The sequence below is a fragment of the Channa argus genome, chromosome 3, assembly GCF_033026475.1.
Source record: "Channa argus isolate prfri chromosome 3, Channa argus male v1.0, whole genome shotgun sequence".
Classification (NCBI taxonomy): Eukaryota; Metazoa; Chordata; class Actinopteri; order Anabantiformes; family Channidae; genus Channa; species Channa argus.
The window spans coordinates 2,960,641-2,978,948 of NC_090199.1; the positions used below are offsets into that span (position 1 = coordinate 2,960,641).

Here is an 18,308-nt window from a genome sequence, read left to right on the forward strand (position 1 = left end):
AGGAATGATTTCATGTTTTGGTGTCAAACTTCCCTTCCCTGTCCTAACACGTTCCGGGTAATCAGTAGCCTTAATTCCCTCTGTGACTGACATTTCATAACTGCTTTATCTTTCAGACTGACTGATGTCCAGAAGATGGAGGAAGAGGACAGAGCAGAGTCTGCAGGACACAGCTGTCTGTCTGTGAAGAGTGACCGGTCCAAGGTGTTAAATCCTCCAGACTTCAGTCGTGAACCTGGACCCTCAGAGACAAAGTAACAGACACTTTCTTCTGCAGTTAGTCTAAAAACTCTATTGATCCCCAGAGAGGAAACGTGTGTGTCCACCATCACAACACAAAGAGAAAACAGATGAAATAAAAACCTGGTCCTAGAACATGAGTCTCATGCAGCGGTAGAGAGACATAGTGAGTGAATGAAGAGAGGGAGCAGCGTTAGTGAGAACAAATCCCTAAATCAGAGAAATCAAACGCTCTTTTCTGATGGTTACGTTCTGAAACACTAACAAACATGGTCACACCTCCACACAACCCTGCAGGAAGGACTTTGTATGAACACAACTGAAGTGCACATTGGTCTTGTCTGCTCCTCCTTGTTGCCTTGTGTGGACACATTTTGTTTCAGTACCTTTGTTGTGAGGACATTTGTGGAGGTCCACACAACTCAAAGGGACAAGACTGTGTTTTAGGCTTTGTGTTAGGGATTTATGTCACTGAGTGTCCTCACAAGTAGAGTGAGACTGTGTGTGTGTTGTGTCCCATGGTGAGACAGACACACAGACCTGAAACTGGATTCATATCATGTTCACAGTGCAGAGCAGTGACACACACACCAAGTCCACACAGATGCAAAAATCAATGACGTTTTCTATCAGACTACACACGGTCAGTTCAAGTTTGTGGCCTCATAGATTTAAACCAGTTTGAAATAGAATCAGTTCAACTTGTTTTTATTATAATGCAGTTTTTATGGAAATAACACATTTCTGCTTTGTCTTTGATGATTGAAATAATCAGGATAATTAGAAATATTCTGTTCATAAACAGCCTGTTAGAGGAGGAACATTGGGAAACACTGGGTTCAGTTCAGCATCAGGTTTCCTAAACCTCTTCATAGGTTTCTTCATCACACTTCTCAGATTGTGAAGAACCACACAGAGGATGATCCTCAGACTGAAGTAGGGTCTGTTTTCTCCTTCTGGTCCTTTTCTCAGAAACAGTGTCTAATGAAGCAGGAGTCCATCCAATAATAGAACCAGCTTCTTAATGAACGTGTGGGTTTTCTTCCTGTCCCTGCGGTGATGCTGTTACTGTAACATGTCACAGTGGAGGACAAAGTGCTTGGACTTCAGATTTACAGTGAAAACCACCTGGATTGTTTACACATCAATTATAAGATTAGAGGTGGATTTAGTTTTTGAAATGGTGCAGATGATGTAGAAATCTTTGGTCTACTGTGACTAAATCCTGTAGTTTGTACTTTGTATTATTTACTGTCACAGTCCATCCATCATCTGTAACCAGCCGACAGATGGATTCAATCCAGGGACGGGGGGACAGAGCAGCACTAACCACTCTACCACCGTACTGTGCTGTCACAGTCCAGAAAGCACAAGTTCAGGGTCTCCACAGCAGATCATTGGTCTGCATGTTGATTTCACACCAAGTGTCCTCCCCAATTTCTACCAGGCTTGTGAGCAGCACTGCATGGCTGGGGAGGGGGATTCAGTGTCTTACCCAGGGACGGGGCGGCCACTCTACCACCTGAGCCACTGCCGTCCCTGTAAGATATATTTCATATTAACACAAATACATGAGAAAGCTGAAAGAAAACATTGAAAACTACAGGAGACAGTTTTCCTGCTGAGCTCTAAAGTTGTGTCCTGTAACTCAGGGACATCAGACAGATGTCCACTGTTCCTCAGTTTTGCCTTCTGAGTTCGGGTGGATGCCTCGTTTCTAATGGTATTTGCGACAGAGTTTTTGTGGTTCAACCATTGGATAGAATGAGTTTCAGAGTTGTTGCATTGTGTCTGAGCATCAGACATTACACAGGTGTTCAGATAGTGAAAGTGAAAAGAAACAATATAAAGGACAGAAAAGTGAAATCTGAAGATAAATGTATGAAAGGAAAAACCTTTTTGACTTCCACCTTTTAACCTTAATATGCTTCTAAGCTGATGTTCATTAAATGGTTTCATTTAAAGCTCATTTGCTGTGTTCTACTTTTCCTGTGAAAAGCTGCTGTTGAACTGTTGATTGTATCAAACCAACGACCTCTGATGTCTCTGATGGATTTCTGCTTTTTAAAGCCTCATTATTCTCCACTTGTACCTTTATTTCTAAAGCACAGCTCTCAGTCCACTCTGATCCATGTCTGTGCTGTTTTGTGTAGAATGTTGAAATGACTCACATCTACTTGAGAGACATTTTGTAGCTAAATGTCTAATTTGAATGGACTGAAGTCTGATTTACAAGCAGTTGTAAAACAACAAAGCTTTAACTAAGTCAATGAATCTGCTTATATTACAATTCATCTACTGAGAGTGAGTTTGTGTTTGATGTCCACAGAAAGACAAAGAGGACTCAAGTTTCTGTGGAGGAGCAGCTGTCCTGCTGTGCTTTGTGTCAGGACGTCCTGAAGGATCCAGTCTCTACCAGCTGTGGACACTGGTTCTGCAGACAGTGCATCAGCTCATACTGGGACCAGTCTGGTTCATCAGGAGACTCCTCCTGTCCCCAGTGTGGAAAAAGATCCAGAACAGTACAAAGTAGGACTAGACACTTTTTAATGTTAGATATTCTGAAACACTTAAGACTTTGTTGGTTTTCTTCAGTGATTATATATAATATATTATAAAAACGATTTATTATACTTAGTTATATATTAATATTTTTGTGTTTATTATTATAAATCTGATTCTTAAACGTTTTTTGGTTTTTGTTGATAACACAAAGAACAAACCAGATTCTGTTTCTTTATTCTCACACAGTTTCTTGTCCTTTAGCAGATGTTGGTCTGCAGGAGGTTTTAGATGAACATAAGATCAGTCTGAGGAGGAGATGTGAATGTGTGACTGAAGGAAGTGATGAAACAGGAAGTGGAACCCTCCTCAACAGGATCTACACTGAGCTCTACGTCACAGAGGGACAGAGTGAAGAGGTTAATACCCAACATGAGGTGATGCAGCTTGAGACAGCTTCCAAGATGAAGACCCTCCATGACACTCCAATCAAGGTCCACGACATCTTTAAAGCCTTACCTGACCAACAGAGACACATCAGAGTGGTTCTGACCAACGGCGTCGCTGGTGTTGGAAAAACCTTCTCGGTGCAGAAGTTCAGTCTGGACTGGGCAGAGGGCTTGGAAAACCAAGATGTCAGTGTGCTGGTTGTGCTTTCGTTCAGGGAGCTGAACTTGATCAAAGATGAGCAGTACAGTCTTCTCACGCTGCTCCATGTTTTCCATCCAACATTACAGAAGGTCACAGCAGAGCAGCTGGCTGTCTGTAAACTTTTGTTCATCTTTGACGGCCTGGATGAAAGCAGACGTTCACTGGATTTCAACAACAGTGAGGTTGTGTCTGATGTCACACAGAAGTCATCAGTGGACGTGCTGCTGACAAACCTCATCAAGGGGAATCTGCTTCCCTCGGCTCTGGTCTGGATAACTTCCAGACCTGCAGCAGCCAATCAGATCCCTCCTACGTGTGTCGACAGGGTAACAGAAGTAGGAGGCTTCACTGACGCCCAGAAGGAGGAGTACTTCAGGAGGAGGTTCAGTGATGAAGAGCTGTCCAGCAGAATCATCTCCCACATCAAGACATCCAGGAGCCTCCACATCATGTGTCACATCCCAGTCTTCTGCTGGATCACTGCTACAGTTCTGGAGCACATGTTGACTACAGAGCAGAGAGGAGAGCTGCCCAAGACCCTGACTGACATGTACTCACACTTCCTGCTGGTTCAGACCACGAGGAAGAAGAACAAGTATGATGAGGGACATGAGACCAGTCCACAGGAGCTGACGAAGGCTGACAGGGAAGTTCTTCTGAAGCTGGGGAGGCTGGCGTTTGAACATCTGGAGAAAGGAAACATCATGTTCTACCAAGAAGACCTGGAGCAGTGTGGTCTTGATGTCACAGAGGCCTTGGTGTACTCAGGAGTTTGTACAGAGATCTTCAAAAGAGAGAGTGTGACCTTCCAGAAAACAGTCTACTGCTTTGTTCATCTGAGCATCCAGGAGTTTCTGGCTGCAGTTTACTTCTTCCACTGTTACACTAACAGGGAGACAAAGGTACTGGTGGACTTCCTGTGCAAAGACAAACACAAAAATTCAACTACAAAAAAGGTTTTTAATAAAGTGTTTGCGTATTTTGCAAGTAATAATTTACCTTACTTTTTGAAGAGAACCACAAAGAAATCCCTCCAAAGTCAAACTGGTCACCTGGACCTGTTTGTCCGCTTCCTTCATGGCCTCAGTCTGGAGTCCACCCAGAGACTCTTAGGAGGACTGCTGGGTCAGATAGAGAACAGTCCAGAAATGTCCCAGAAAATCATCAACAACCTGAAGAAGAAGAAGAAGAAGAAGAAAACTAAAATGTCTCCTGACAGAAGCATCAACATCTTCCACTGTCTGATGGAGATGAAGGACCACTCAGTACATCAGGAGATCCAAGAGTTCCTGAAGTCAGAGAACAGATCAGAGAAACTCTCTGAGATCCACTGCTCAGCTCTGGCCTACATGCTGCAGATGTCAGAGGAGGTTCTGGATGAGTTGGACCTGAAGAAGTACAACACATCAGATGAGGGACGACGGAGACTGATCCCAGCTATGAGGAACTGCAGAAAGGCTCAGTAAGTCCAGATGTGATCAGACACACTTAACACACATAAAAGATGTTGGAACAACAAGTCAAATGTATCTGTTCTGTAAACTAAAGACATTTGGGTTTAAGATGTTAAAGTTTCATCATTTCATCTTTTCTGATGCATTGAAATGAGGCATTTCTCAATATAGAATAGGACAAGTTCAGACTATGGACCTTAGGAGTTTGGACTTGGTAAGTTTATGTGAGAGCACAGACTCTTCAGTCTTGGTGGCAGCAGGTAATTTAAGCTGTTACACAAACTGGTTTTTGGGGTCTATGCATTTCTGTATTTCTGTATTGATTTGTGTTGAGTCCACAGGTGTTTGTTATATCCAATAAGACAAAGTAGCAGCAACATATTTAACATATTTAAGTGTAGCAGCAGCTTTTGTTTCCAAAATGAATAATAACTTGTCTAAAAACACTAGAGAAACAGAGCCAGTGGTAAATTGTCACACAGCTTACTGAGATAAGACTGTTCTAACCTGGGATCATGGTGGACGTTACATGGTCATGAGGAGCTGGGCTGCAGGCTGCTGACATGACGCTGTGTTGTCTGGTAGAAAATGTTGGATCAGATTTACAGATGGACTTTATTTGGATCAACTGAGCACATGTTGGAAGTGTCGGCTGATTCCTTAAAGGAACAGATCATAATCTGTTGTCACTTGATGAAGAAATGGTGTTTGTAGAACTGTTGGAAAGGAACTTTTTCTCTGACTGTTGACAAAAGCAGCAGGATGAATTCTCACGTGTTCAGAGCTTTATTATCTGCTCACAGTGTTTCACAGTGTAGATGGACAGTGACTCAAAGCACACTGTGAAAGACGCACAAGACTTTTTCAAGGCTCCACAGTTTCATGTTGTTCAATGGCCAAGTCAGTCATCTGACCTGAATCCAGTTCAACTTGGAACTGAAGGCAAATCCCCCAAAAACCAAGCTGAAGTGAAGAGAGCTGCAGTAAAGGTCTGGCAGAGCATCACCAGGGAAGAAACCCGGCATCTGGTGATGTTCATGGGAACGATTTGGAACAAATATTAAAACAGACAATTGAACTTTATTGTTCTTAATATTTGTGAGCCACTAAAATTGGGGGTCTGTGAATTAAAGTGTGTGTAGTTCCTCCACTGTTCATCTAATGTTTTGGAGCAAAGCCTTAAATGAAAGGTGACAGTCTCCACTTTAAGCACATTTTGATGGTTTCACTTCAAATCCACTGTGGTGGGACAGAGAACGAGAACCATGAAATCTGTGTCCCTGTTCAAATACTTATGGACCTGACGGTGTGTGTTGCTTTGTGTCTCCATAATGTAGAAAAGTGTTCTAGAGGATCAGTTCAGACCATTTAGCTGCTGCCTCCATCTCATTCTGCTTTGTGATCAAAATAAACAAAATAAAAACTTTATAATAGATCTTTAATTATACTTGAAAATCAATATTTATATTTTGTCTCTTTATCTGTGATCACAGACTTTCTCACTGTGGACTCTCAGAGACTCACTGTGAAGTTGTGGCTTCAGCTCTGAAGTCCAGCCCCTCCCATCTGAGAGAACTGGACCTTAGTGGAAACAACCTGCAGGATTCAGGAGTGAAGCTGATTTGTTCTGGACTGAAGAATCCAAACTGTCTCCTGGAGAGTCTGAGGTCAGTTTTCCATCTTAAATCCATATGTGAATGTTCAGGTTTGGTTTGGTTCATTAGTTTCTAAGTTTGTCTGAGCACAAATGTGAAAACCATTTCCTCAGGTCAAATCCCTCAACACTATGTGGGACTTTAAGTTGAGTCCACATAGAAAAGTGAAATAAGTCCAGACTGGCTGATGGGAGATGTCTCCATGTTTGCAGACTGTACTTGAAGGAAAGTGGTGCTGAGGAGGAACAGGCTGACAGTCTGACTGGGCCTTGGACTAGTACCTTGTCTGCACTAGTAGTGGACCATGAACTTAAGGAAAGCCCAGTTTTTCACAAGTGTTAAAGATGAAACTTTGTTTCTCTGACATTTGTCTTAATATCTGTCTTTGACAATTGTAAAGTAACAAGCACAAGTTGTTTTAATCCAACATGTCTGATAGGAGCTCAGCAACATGAGGAATGAAGGATTCATGATGGTTTGATTTTGAAAAGGTTTGTATCTTTGTGAAGTTACTGATAGAGTCTGATGCTCTTATGAGACCTGACTTTACTGGATCAGTTTCAGGAGCACAAATCAGTGCTGACCACAGTCTGGCCACCCCTGTTAAGGTGGTCTGGAACCAAAGCTGATCAGTTCTTTAAAGTTTGATCCATTTCACTGATGAGTCAAAGTATTGTAGGACGTTTTGAGTCTGTCAGATGTGATTTGATGTTTGTCTGATAATTCCAGAGGTGAGTGAGGTGAGCAGCATGTTCTGAATCAGTGCTGACATGAATAGGTGTATGAATGTTGTGCTGACATTTGGATGATGTCTGTAGAAGTCTGACATTCTGATGATCCACAATAACACAAGGACAAAGTCCCTCTAACACCATTGATTAGGACAAATCTGATTGTTACTAATGATTTGATCCACATCTTTGATTCTTTATTCAGATTGAGGAGCTGCAGTTTGTCAGAGATCAGCTGTGATTCTCTGGTGTCAGCTCTGAAGTCCAACCCCTCCCATCTGAGACAACTGGACCTGAGCTACAACAAGCTGCAGGATTCAGCAGTGAAGCTGCTGTGTGGTTTTCTGGAGAGTCCACACTGTAGACTGGAGACTCTGAGGTCAGTTCACTGACTGATACTGTTGGAGATTTTATATATTTAATCCACAACTTTAATTAAGTAATTAATTCAACTCCAAACTTTCATTTTCACATTTAAAAAAATCATTTTTATATTTCTCACTGTTCCTAAATAAACTGTATAAAATGTTTACTTGTTACATTTAAATGTGTTTTTATAACAATAGACAGAATCATCAGAACTAATATTTTATTTTAAAAAAGTGATTAAAATGAATAAAGACAAACAAAATCTGTTGTTTTACTTCATATCAGTGAGCTGTAATCATTGATGTTCATAGAAAAACTGTTGTATTTTTTCACAAAGGTGAATTTTCTTGTTAAATCAGTTGAAAAATCTTTAAAGAACCAAACTCTTCTTATTCCATGTTTCAGTCCATGAAGTGGACATTTTTTATTTCATATTTCTGCTGAACATTTTCCAAAGTTTTCATGAAATAATCTGTAATTTGGGATTCAAGTAGTTTTTGTTCACAATAGTTTACTAGTAAAATAGTCTTTAGTTTTGCTCATTTTAGAGAAAACACCATTGATTAGGACATATTTGATTATTACTAATGATTTGATCCACATCTTTGATTCTTTATTCAGATTGTGGAGCTGCAGTTTGTCAGAGATCAGCTGTGATTCTCTGGTCTCAGCTCTGAAGTCCAACCCCTCCCATCTGAGACAACTGGACCTGAGTAGAAACAAGCTGCAGGACTCAGGAGTGAAGCTGCTGTGTGGTTTTGTGGAGAGTCCACACTGTAGACTGGAGACTCTGAGGTCAGACACCATTTTTTAGTTGTGTGCTGATATGAATATGATGTGAAAGTTGTGGTGACACTAAACTACAGACATAAAGATGATAACAGACTGACTGTTGTAGAGAATCTCTTGATATTTAGAATTACAGAGGGAATCAGGACACATATTTTACAATTTCAGGCACTTTATCTGCATCTAGTCACACCTGCCTCTACAAATGAACAATCATACTGTGTAGCTGGTACAGGACAGTGTTGTCTGTGATAAATTCATATTTATTATTCGATGGCCATCGTCCACGATTAGATTTACCTTTGCCCTTTGTAATTGAAGTCTCTGTAAGGTATTTGTTCTTCATAAACAACTTTCCTTTTTTAGACCATAACGTATATAAGCTAAGTAATTGTTCACGTACAATTTGAAGGAGATTGGTATGAAATTGCCACAATCATGTAATTTGTGTATAATGCAACTTTGCAACAACATACTTGCTCCTGGTTTGTGTTGTTAATGCTGTTTCATTGGTCAAATCAGGTTTTGCTTTGATTTGCACAATACAAAGACAAATAATCGTAGTTTTTAGGTCTTTCAGAAAATGATTTGTCAAGTGAGTGTGTATCTTAGTGTGTTCTGCTGTAATCAGTGTGTCATCAGTGCCACCTGTTGATCCCCCTGCTGTCTCCCCATTGATTGGGAGGAGAGCAGATGAAGGAGTTGATTCTCTTTTGGTTGGAGGTTAGAGGTAACACTAGTCTGCTGTGTGAGTGAGACTTCAGCGTAAAGAGATTGAATGTTTGAGGATGTTTTGATGGACTTAATGAATGTGCTCCTCTTTTAGCATTGTTACAGTGTGGCCACACAGCATTTGATATAGTCTGTGTGTGTGGGGGATATAGGTATAGGTTTGGTTTTCTGCTGCAGATATGATTATTTTAAAGGAATGATTTCATGTTTTGGTGTCAAACTTCCCTTCCCTGTCCTAACACGTTCCGGGTAATCAGTAGCCTTAATTCCCTCTGTGACTGACATTTCATAACTGCTTTATCTTTCAGACTGACTGATGTCCAGAAGATGGAGGAAGAGGACAGAGCAGAGTCTGCAGGACACAGCTGTCTGTCTGTGAAGAGTGACCGGTCCAAGGTGTTAAATCCTCCAGACTTCAGTCCTGAACCTGGACCCTCAGAGACAAAGTAAGAGACACTTTCTTCTGCAGTTAGTTTAAATTTTATTTTTATATTTGCTAAATTCTATATTCAGAAATGTAAATGTACTAATAATAATCCAAGTGAAGTGTGAGACAGGGTGAGTGTTAATCAGACATTCTTCTTATTTTACTGTCAAAGTCTCTGAGTCCGTTTGTCCCTGTGGACTGTAGAGGACACAACACACACTGTCCACTGCTGTTCACATAAAGAGAAACTGATGACATAATATGTAGAACTTCCTGTTCTCTACGTTTTAGGAAGTGAACAGTTTATTAATCTGTGAACAAAAAGTCCTGATTGGCTGAATAATAAAAATTACAACTAAATTTAACCAAGAAATGGAGCAAAGATTCCAATAAAACTGACAGTCGGCTTTTATTACAGTGTGTGTTTCACTTCCTGGTTTCTCCGTTTCTCAGTGTTTGTCCTGGTTCTTGTTCTGGTCTCACAATCAGTGGAACTGCTTTATCTTTCAGACTGACTGACGTCCAGAAGATGGAGGAAGAGGACAGAGCAGAGTCTGCAGGACACAGCTGTCTGTCTGTGAAGAGTGACCGGTCCAAGGTGTTAAATCCTCCAGACTTCAGTCGTGAACCTGGACCCTCAGAGACAAAGTAAGAGACACTTTCTTCTGCAGTTAGTTTAAAAACTTTATTGATCCCCAGAGAGGAAACGTGTGTGTCCACCATCACAACACAAAGAGAAAACAGATGAAATAAAAACCTGGTCCTAGAACATGAGTCTCATGCAGCGGTAGAGAGACATAGTGAGTGAATGAAGAGAGGGAGCAGCGTTAGTGAGAACAAATCCCTAAATCAGAGAAATCAAACGCTCTTTTCTGATGGTTACGTTCTGAAACACTAACAAACATGGTCACACCTCCACACAACCCTGCAGGAAGGACTTTGTATGAACACAACTGAAGTGCACATTTGTCTTGTCTGCTCCTCCTTGTTGCCTTGTGTGGACACATTTTGTTTCAGTACCTTTGTTGTGAGGACATTTGTGGAGTTCCACACAACTCAAAGGGACAAGACTGTGTTTTAGGCTTTGTGTTAGGGATTTATGTCACTGAGTGTCCTCACAAGTAGAGTGAGACTGTGTGTGTGTGTTGTGTCCCATGGTGAGACAGACACACAGACCTGAAACTGGATTCATATCATGTTCACAGTGCAGAGCAGTGACACACACACCAAGTCCACACAGATGCAAAAATCAATGACGTTTTCTATCAGACTACACACGGTCAGTTCCAGTTTGTGGCCTCATAGATTTAAACCAGTTTGAAATAGAATCAGTTCAACTTGTTTTTATTATAATGCAGTTTTTATGGAAATAACACATTTCTGCTTTGTCTTTGATGATTGAAATAATCAGGATAATTAGAAATATTCTGTTCATAAACAGCCTGTTAGAGGAGGAACATTGGGAAACACTGGGTTCAGTTCAGCATCAGGTTTCCTAAACCTCTTCATAGGTTTCTTCATCACACTTCTCAGATTGTGAAGAACCACACAGAGGATGATCCTCAGACTGAAGTAGGGTCTGTTTTCTCCTTCTGGTCCTTTTCTCAGAAACAGTGTCTAATGAAGCAGGAGTCCATCCAATAATAGAACCAGCTTCTTAATGAACGTGTGGGTTTTCTTCCTGTCCCTGCGGTGATGCTGTTACTGTAACATGTCACAGTGGAGGACAAAGTGCTTGGACTTCAGATTTACAGTGAAAACCACCTGGATTGTTTACACATCAATTATAAGATTAGAGGTGGATTTAGTTTTTGAAATGGTGCAGATGATGTAGAAATCTTTGGTCTACTGTGACTAAATCCTGTAGTTTGTACTTTGTATTATTTACTGTCACAGTCCATCCATCATCTGTAACCAGCCGACAGATGGATTCAATCCAGGGACAGCTTTGCTCTTCCTCTAGACCTCCTGCCTGGCAGCTCCAACCTCAGCATCCTTCTACCGATATATTCACAGTTTCTCCTGTGAACCTGTCCAAACCACCTCAATCTGGCCTCTCTGACTTTATCTCCAACACATCTAACATGAGCTGTCCCTCTGATGTCCTCATTCCTGATCCTGTCCATCCTCGTCACTCCCAAAGAGAACCTCAACATCTTAAGCTCTGCTACCTCCAGCTCTGCCTCCTGTCTTTTCTTCAGTGCCACTGTCTCTAAGCTGAACAACATCTCACGACACATTTGAGACATTTAGTAGCTAAATGTCTCATTTGAATGGACTGAAGTCTGATTTTAACAATAAAGCTTCAACTAAGTCAATGCATCTGCTTATATTAAAATTCATCTACTGAGAGTGAGTTTGTGTTTGATGTCCACAGAAAGAGGAAGAGGACTCATGTTTCTGTGGAGGAGCAGCTGTCCTGCTGTGCTTTGTGTCAGGACGTCCTGAAGGATCCGGTCTCTACCAGCTGTGGACACTGGTTCTGCAGACAGTGCATCAGCTCATACTGGGACCAGTCTGGTTCATCAGGAGACTCCTCCTGTCCCCAGTATGGAAAACGATCCAGAACAGTACAAAGTAAGACTAGACACTTTTTAGTGTTAGATATTCTGAAACACTTCAGACTTTGTTTGTTTTCTTCAGTGATTATATATAATATATTATAACAACGGTTTATTATACTTAATTATATATTAATATTTTTGTGTTCATTATTATAAAAATCTGATTCTTAAAAGTATTTGTTTTTGTTGGTAATACAAAGAACAAACCAGATTCTGTTTCTTTATTCTCACACAGTTTCTTGTCTTTCAGCAGATGTTGGTCTGCAGGAGGTTTTAGATGAACATAAGATCAGTCTGAGGAGGAGATGTGAATGTGTGACTGAAGGAAGTGATGAAACAGGAAGTGGAACCCTCCTCAACAGGATCTACACTGAGCTCTACGTCACAGAGGGACAGAGTGAAGAGGTTAATACCCAACATGAGGTGAGGCAGCTTGAGACAGCTTCCAAGATGAAGACCCTCCATGACACTCCAATCAAGGTCCACGACATCTTTAAAGCCTTACCTGACCAACAGAGACACATCAGAGTGGTTCTGACCAACGGCGTCGCTGGTGTTGGAAAAACCTTCTCGGTGCAGAAGTTCAGTCTGGACTGGGCAGAGGGCTTGGAAAACCAAGATGTCAGTGTGCTGGTTGTGCTTTCGTTCAGGGAGCTGAACTTGATCAAAGATGAGCGGCACAGTCTTCTCACGCTGCTCCATGTTTTCCATCCAACATTACAGAAGGTCACAGCAGAGCAGCTGGCTGTCTGTAAACTTTTGTTCATCTTTGACGGCCTGGATGAAAGCAGACGTTCACTGGATTTCAACAACAGTGAGGTTGTGTCTGATGTCACACAGACGTCATCAGTGGACGTGCTGCTGACAAACCTCATCAAGGGGAATCTGCTTCCCTCGGCTCTGGTCTGGATAACTTCCAGACCTGCAGCAGCCAATCAGATCCCTCCTAAGTGTGTCGACAGGGTAACAGAAGTACGAGGCTTCACTGACGCCCAGAGGGAGGAGTACTTCAGGAGGAGGTTCAGTGATGAAGAGCTGTCCAGCAGAATCATCTCCCACATCAAGACATCCAGGAGCCTCCACATCATGTGTCACATCCCAGTCTTCTGCTGGATCACTGCTACAGTTCTGGAGCACATGTTGACTACAGAGCAGAGAGGAGAGCTGCCCAAGACCCTGACTGACATGTACTCACACTTCCTGCTGGTTCAGACCAAGAGGAAGAAGAACAAGTATGGTGAGGGACATAAGAGGAACAAAACCAAGAACAAACAGTTAAACAGAGAGAGCAAGAAACAAACAATTCTACAGGAGCTGACAAAGGCTGACAGGGAAGTTCTTCTGAAGCTGGGGAGGCTGGCGTTTGAACATCTGGAGAAAGGAAACATCATGTTCTACCAAGAAGACCTGGAGCAGTGTGGTCTTGATGTCACAGAGGCCTTGGTGTACTCAGGAGTTTGTACAGAGATCTTCAAAAGAGAGAGTGTGACCTTCCAGAAAACAGTCTACTGCTTTGTTCATCTGAGCATCCAGGAGTTTCTGGCTGCAGTTTACTTCTTCCACTGTTACACTAACAGGGAGACAAAGGTACTGGTGGACTTCCTGTGCAAAGACAAACACAAAAATTCAACTACAAAAAAGGTTTTTAATAAAGTGTTTGCGTATTTTGCAAGTAATAATTTACCTTACTTTTTGAAGAGAACCACAAAGAAATCCCTCCAAAGTCAAACTGGTCACCTGGACCTGTTTGTCCGCTTCCTTCATGGCCTCACTCTGGAGTCCACCCAGAGACTCTTAGGAGGACTGCTGGGTCAGATAGAGAACAGTCCAGAAATGTCCCAGAAAATCATCAACAACCTGAAGAAGAAGAAGAAGAAGAAGAAAACTAAAATGTCTCCTGACAGAAGCATCAACATCTTCCACTGTCTGATGGAGATGAAGGACCACTCAGTACATCAGGAGATCCAAGAGTTCCTGAAGTCAGAGAACAGATCAGAGAAACTCTCTGAGATCCACTGCTCAGCTCTGGCCTACATGCTGCAGATGTCAGAGGAGGTTCTGGATGAGTTGGACCTGAAGAAGTACAACACATCAGATGAGGGACGACGGAGACTGATCCCAGCTATGAGGAACTGCAGAAAGGCTCAGTAAGTCCAGATGTGATCAGACACACTTAACACACATAAAAGATGTTGGAACAACAAGTCAAATGTATCTGTTCTGTAAACTAAAGACATTTGGGTTTAAGATGTTAAAGTTTCATCATTTCATCTTTTCTGATGCATTGAAATGAGGCATTTCTCAATATAGAATAGGACAAGTTCAGACTATGGACCTTAGGAGTTTGGACTTGGTAAGTTTATGTGAGAGCACAGACTCTTCAGTCTTGGTGGCAGCAGGTAATTTAAGCTGTTACACAAACTGGTTTTTGGGGTCTATGCATTTCTGTATTTCTGTATTGATTTGTGTTGAGTCCACAGGTGTTTGTTATATCCAATAAGACAAAGTAGCAGCAACATATTTAACATATTTAAGTGTAGCAGCAGCTTTTGTTTCCAAAATGAATAATAACTTGTCTAAAAACACTAGAGAAACAGAGCCAGTGGTAAATTGTCACACAGCTTACTGAGATAAGACTGTTCTAACCTGGGATCATGGTGGACGTTACATGGTCATGAGGAGCTGGGCTGCAGGCTGCTGACATGACGCTGTGTTGTCTGGTAGAAAATGTTGGATCAGATTTACAGATGGACTTTATTTGGATCAACTGAGCACATGTTGGAAGTGTCGGCTGATTCCTTAAAGGAACAGATCATAATCTGTTGTCACTTGATGAAGAAATGGTGTTTGTAGAACTGTTGGAAAGGAACTTTTTCTCTGACTGTTGACAAAAGCAGCAGGATGAATTCTCACGTGTTCAGAGCTTTATTATCTGCTCACAGTGTTTCACAGTGTAGATGGACAGTGACTCAAAGCACACTGTGAAAGACGCACAAGACTTTTTCAAGGCTCCACAGTTTCATGTTGTTCAATGGCCAAGTCAGTCATCTGACCTGAATCCAGTTCAACTTGGAACTGAAGGCAAATCCCCCAAAAACCAAGCTGAAGTGAAGAGAGCTGCAGTAAAGGTCTGGCAGAGCATCACCAGGGAAGAAACCCGGCATCTGGTGATGTTCATGGGAACGATTTGGAACAAATATTAAAACAGACAATTGAACTTTATTGTTCTTAATATTTGTGAGCCACTAAAATTGGGGGTCTGTGAATTAAAGTGTGTGTAGTTCCTCCACTGTTCATCTAATGTTTTGGAGCAAAGCCTTAAATGAAAGCTGACAGTCTCCACTTTAAGCACATTTTGATGGTTTCACTTCAAATCCACTGTGGTGGGACAGAGAACGAGAACCATGAAATCTGTGTCCCTGTTCAAATACTTATGGACCTGACGGTGTGTGTTGCTTTGTGTCTCCATAATGTAGAAAAGTGTTCTAGAGGATCAGTTCAGACCATTTAGCTGCTGCCTCCATCTCATTCTGCTTTGTGATCAAAATAAACAAAATAAAAACTTTATAATAGATCTTTAATTATACTTGAAAATCAATATTTTTATTTTTTCTCTTTATCTGTGATCACAGACTTTCTGGCTGTGGACTCTCAGAGACTCACTGTGAAGTTGTGGCTTCAGCTCTGAAGTCCAGCCCCTCCCATCTGAGAGAACTGGACCTTAGTGGAAACAACCTGCAGGATTCAGGAGTGAAGCTGATTTGTTCTGGCCTGAAAAATCCAAACTGTCTCCTGGAGAGTCTGAGGTCAGTTTTCCATCTTAAATCCATAAGTGAATGTTCAGGTTTGGTTTGGTTCATTAGTTTCTAAGTTTGTCTGAGCACAAATGTGAAAACCATTTCCTCAGGTCAAATCCCTCAACACTATGTGGGACTTTAAGTTGAGTCCACATAGAAAAGTGAAATAAGTCCAGACTGGCTGATGGGAGATGTCTCCATGTTTGCAGACTGTACTTGAAGGAAAGTGGTGCTGAGGAGGAACAGGCTGACAGTCTGACTGGGCCTTGGACTAGTACCTTGTCTGCACTAGTAGTGGACCATGAACTTAAGGAAAGCCCAGTTTTTCACAAGTGTTAAAGATGAAACTTTGTTTCTCTGACATTTGTCTTAATATCTGTCTTTGACAATTGTAAAGTAACAAGCACAAGTTGTTTTAATCCAACATGTCTGATAGGAGCTCAGCAACATGAGGAATGAAGGATTCATGATGGTTTGATTTTGAAAAGGTTTGTATCTTTGTGAAGTTACTGATAGAGTCTGATGCTCTTATGAGACCTGACTTTACTGGATCAGTTTCAGGAGCACAAATCAGTGCTGACCACAGTCTGGCCACCCCTGTTAAGGTGGTCTGGAACCAAAGCTGATCAGTTCTTTAAAGTTTGATCCATTTCACTGATGAGTCAAAGTATTGTAGGACGTTTTGAGTCTGTCAGATGTGATTTGATGTTTGTCTGATAATTCCAGAGGTGAGTGAGGTGAGCAGCATGTTCTGAATCAGTGCTGACATGAATAGGTGTATGAATGTTGTGCTGACATTTGGATGATGTCTGTAGAAGTCTGACATTCTGATGATCCACAATAACACAAGGACAAAGTCCCTCTAACACCATTGATTAGGACAAATCTGATTGTTACTAATGATTTGATCCACATCTTTGATTCTTTATGCAGATTGAGTTTCTGCAGTTTGTCAGAGATCAGCTGTGATTCTCTGGTGTCAGCTCTGAAGTCCAACCCCTCCCATCTGAGAGAACTGGACCTGAACTACAACAAGCTGCAGGACTCAGGAGTGAAGCTGCTGTGTGGTTTTGTGGAGAGTCCACACTGGAGACTGGAGACTCTGAGGTCAGACACCATTTTTTAGTTGTGTGCTGAGATGAATATGATGTGAAAGTTGTGGTGACACTAAACTACAGACATAAAGATGATAACAGACTGACTGTTGTAGAGAATCTCTTGATATTTAGAATTACAGAGGGAATCAGGACACATATTTTACAATTTCAGGCACTTTATCTGCATCTAGTCACACCTGCCTCTACAAATGAACAATCATACTGTGTAGCTGGTACAGGACAGTGTTGCCTGTGATAAATTCATATTTATTATTCGATGGCCATCGTCCACGATTAGATTTACCTTTGCCCTTTGTAATTGAAGTCTCTCTAAGGTATTTGTTCTTCATAAACAACTTTCCTTTTTTAGACCATAACGTATATAAGCTAAGTAATTGTTCACGTACAATTTGAAGGAGATTGGTATGAAATTGCCACAATCATGTAATTTGTGTATAATGCAACTTTGCAACAACATACTTGCTCCTGGTTTGTGTTGTTAATGCTGTTTCATTGGTCAAATCAGGTTTTGCTTTGATTTGCACAATACAAAGACAAATAATCGTAGTTTTTAGGTCTTTCAGAAAATGATTTGTCAAGTGAGTGTGTATCTTAGTGTGTTCTGCTGTAATCAGTGTGTCATCAGTGCCACCTGTTGATCCCCCTGCTGTCTCCCCATTGATTGGGAGGAGAGCAGATGAAGGAGTTGATTCTCTTTTGGTTGGAGGTTAGAGGTAACACTAGTCTGCTGTGTGAGTGAGACTTCAGCGTAAAGAGATTGAATGTTTGAGGATGTTTTGATGGACTTAATGAATGTGCTCCTCTTTTAGCATTGTTACAGTGTGGCCACACAGCATTTGATATAGTCTGTGTGTGTGGGGGATATAGGTATAGGTTTGGTTTTCTGCTGCAGATATGATTATTTTAAAGGAATGATTTCATGTTTTGGTGTCAAACTTCCCTTCCCTGTCCTAACACGTTCCGGGTAATCAGTAGCCTTAATTCCCTCTGTGACTGACATTTCATAACTGCTTTATCTTTCAGACTGACTGATGTCCAGAAGATGGAGGAAGAGGACAGAGCAGAGTCTGCAGGACACAGCTGTCTGTCTGTGAAGAGTGACCGGTCCAAGGTGTTAAATCCTCCAGACTTCAGTCGTGAACCTGGACCCTCAGAGACAAAGTAACAGACACTTTCTTCTGCAGTTAGTCTAAAAACTCTATTGATCCCCAGAGAGGAAACGTGTGTGTCCACCATCACAACACAAAGAGAAAACAGATGAAATAAAAACCTGGTCCTA

The 18,308-nt window shown here is 41.5% G+C and overlaps 1 protein-coding gene and 1 long non-coding RNA gene across 39 annotated transcripts in view; both read left to right on the top strand.

Moving 5' to 3' along the window:
- The window catches only part of LOC137124436 (uncharacterized), a 274,410-nt gene that overhangs the window by 213,397 nt on the left and 42,705 nt on the right, over positions 1–18,308 (top strand). For 37 of the 38 annotated variants that reach the window (XM_067499386.1, XM_067499387.1, XM_067499385.1 and 34 more), the window contains 8 exons: positions 8,224–8,397; positions 9,432–9,569; positions 10,061–10,198; positions 11,928–12,127; positions 12,350–14,261; positions 15,747–15,920; positions 16,845–17,018; positions 18,053–18,190. In XM_067499386.1, coding sequence (XP_067355487.1) covers positions 8,224–8,397; positions 9,432–9,569; positions 10,061–10,198; positions 11,928–12,127; positions 12,350–14,261; positions 15,747–15,920; positions 16,845–17,018; positions 18,053–18,190 — 3,048 coding nt within the window. The remainder of the gene's footprint in view (positions 1–8,223; positions 8,398–9,431; positions 9,570–10,060; positions 10,199–11,927; positions 12,128–12,349; positions 14,262–15,746; positions 15,921–16,844; positions 17,019–18,052; positions 18,191–18,308) is intronic. The other variant, XM_067499397.1, reaches the window with a different exon arrangement.
- LOC137124523 (uncharacterized) lies at positions 116–2,709 on the top strand. The gene is made up of 3 exons (XR_010913978.1): positions 116–254; positions 1,688–1,781; positions 2,570–2,709. It is a non-coding gene; the product is annotated as an uncharacterized lncRNA (long non-coding RNA).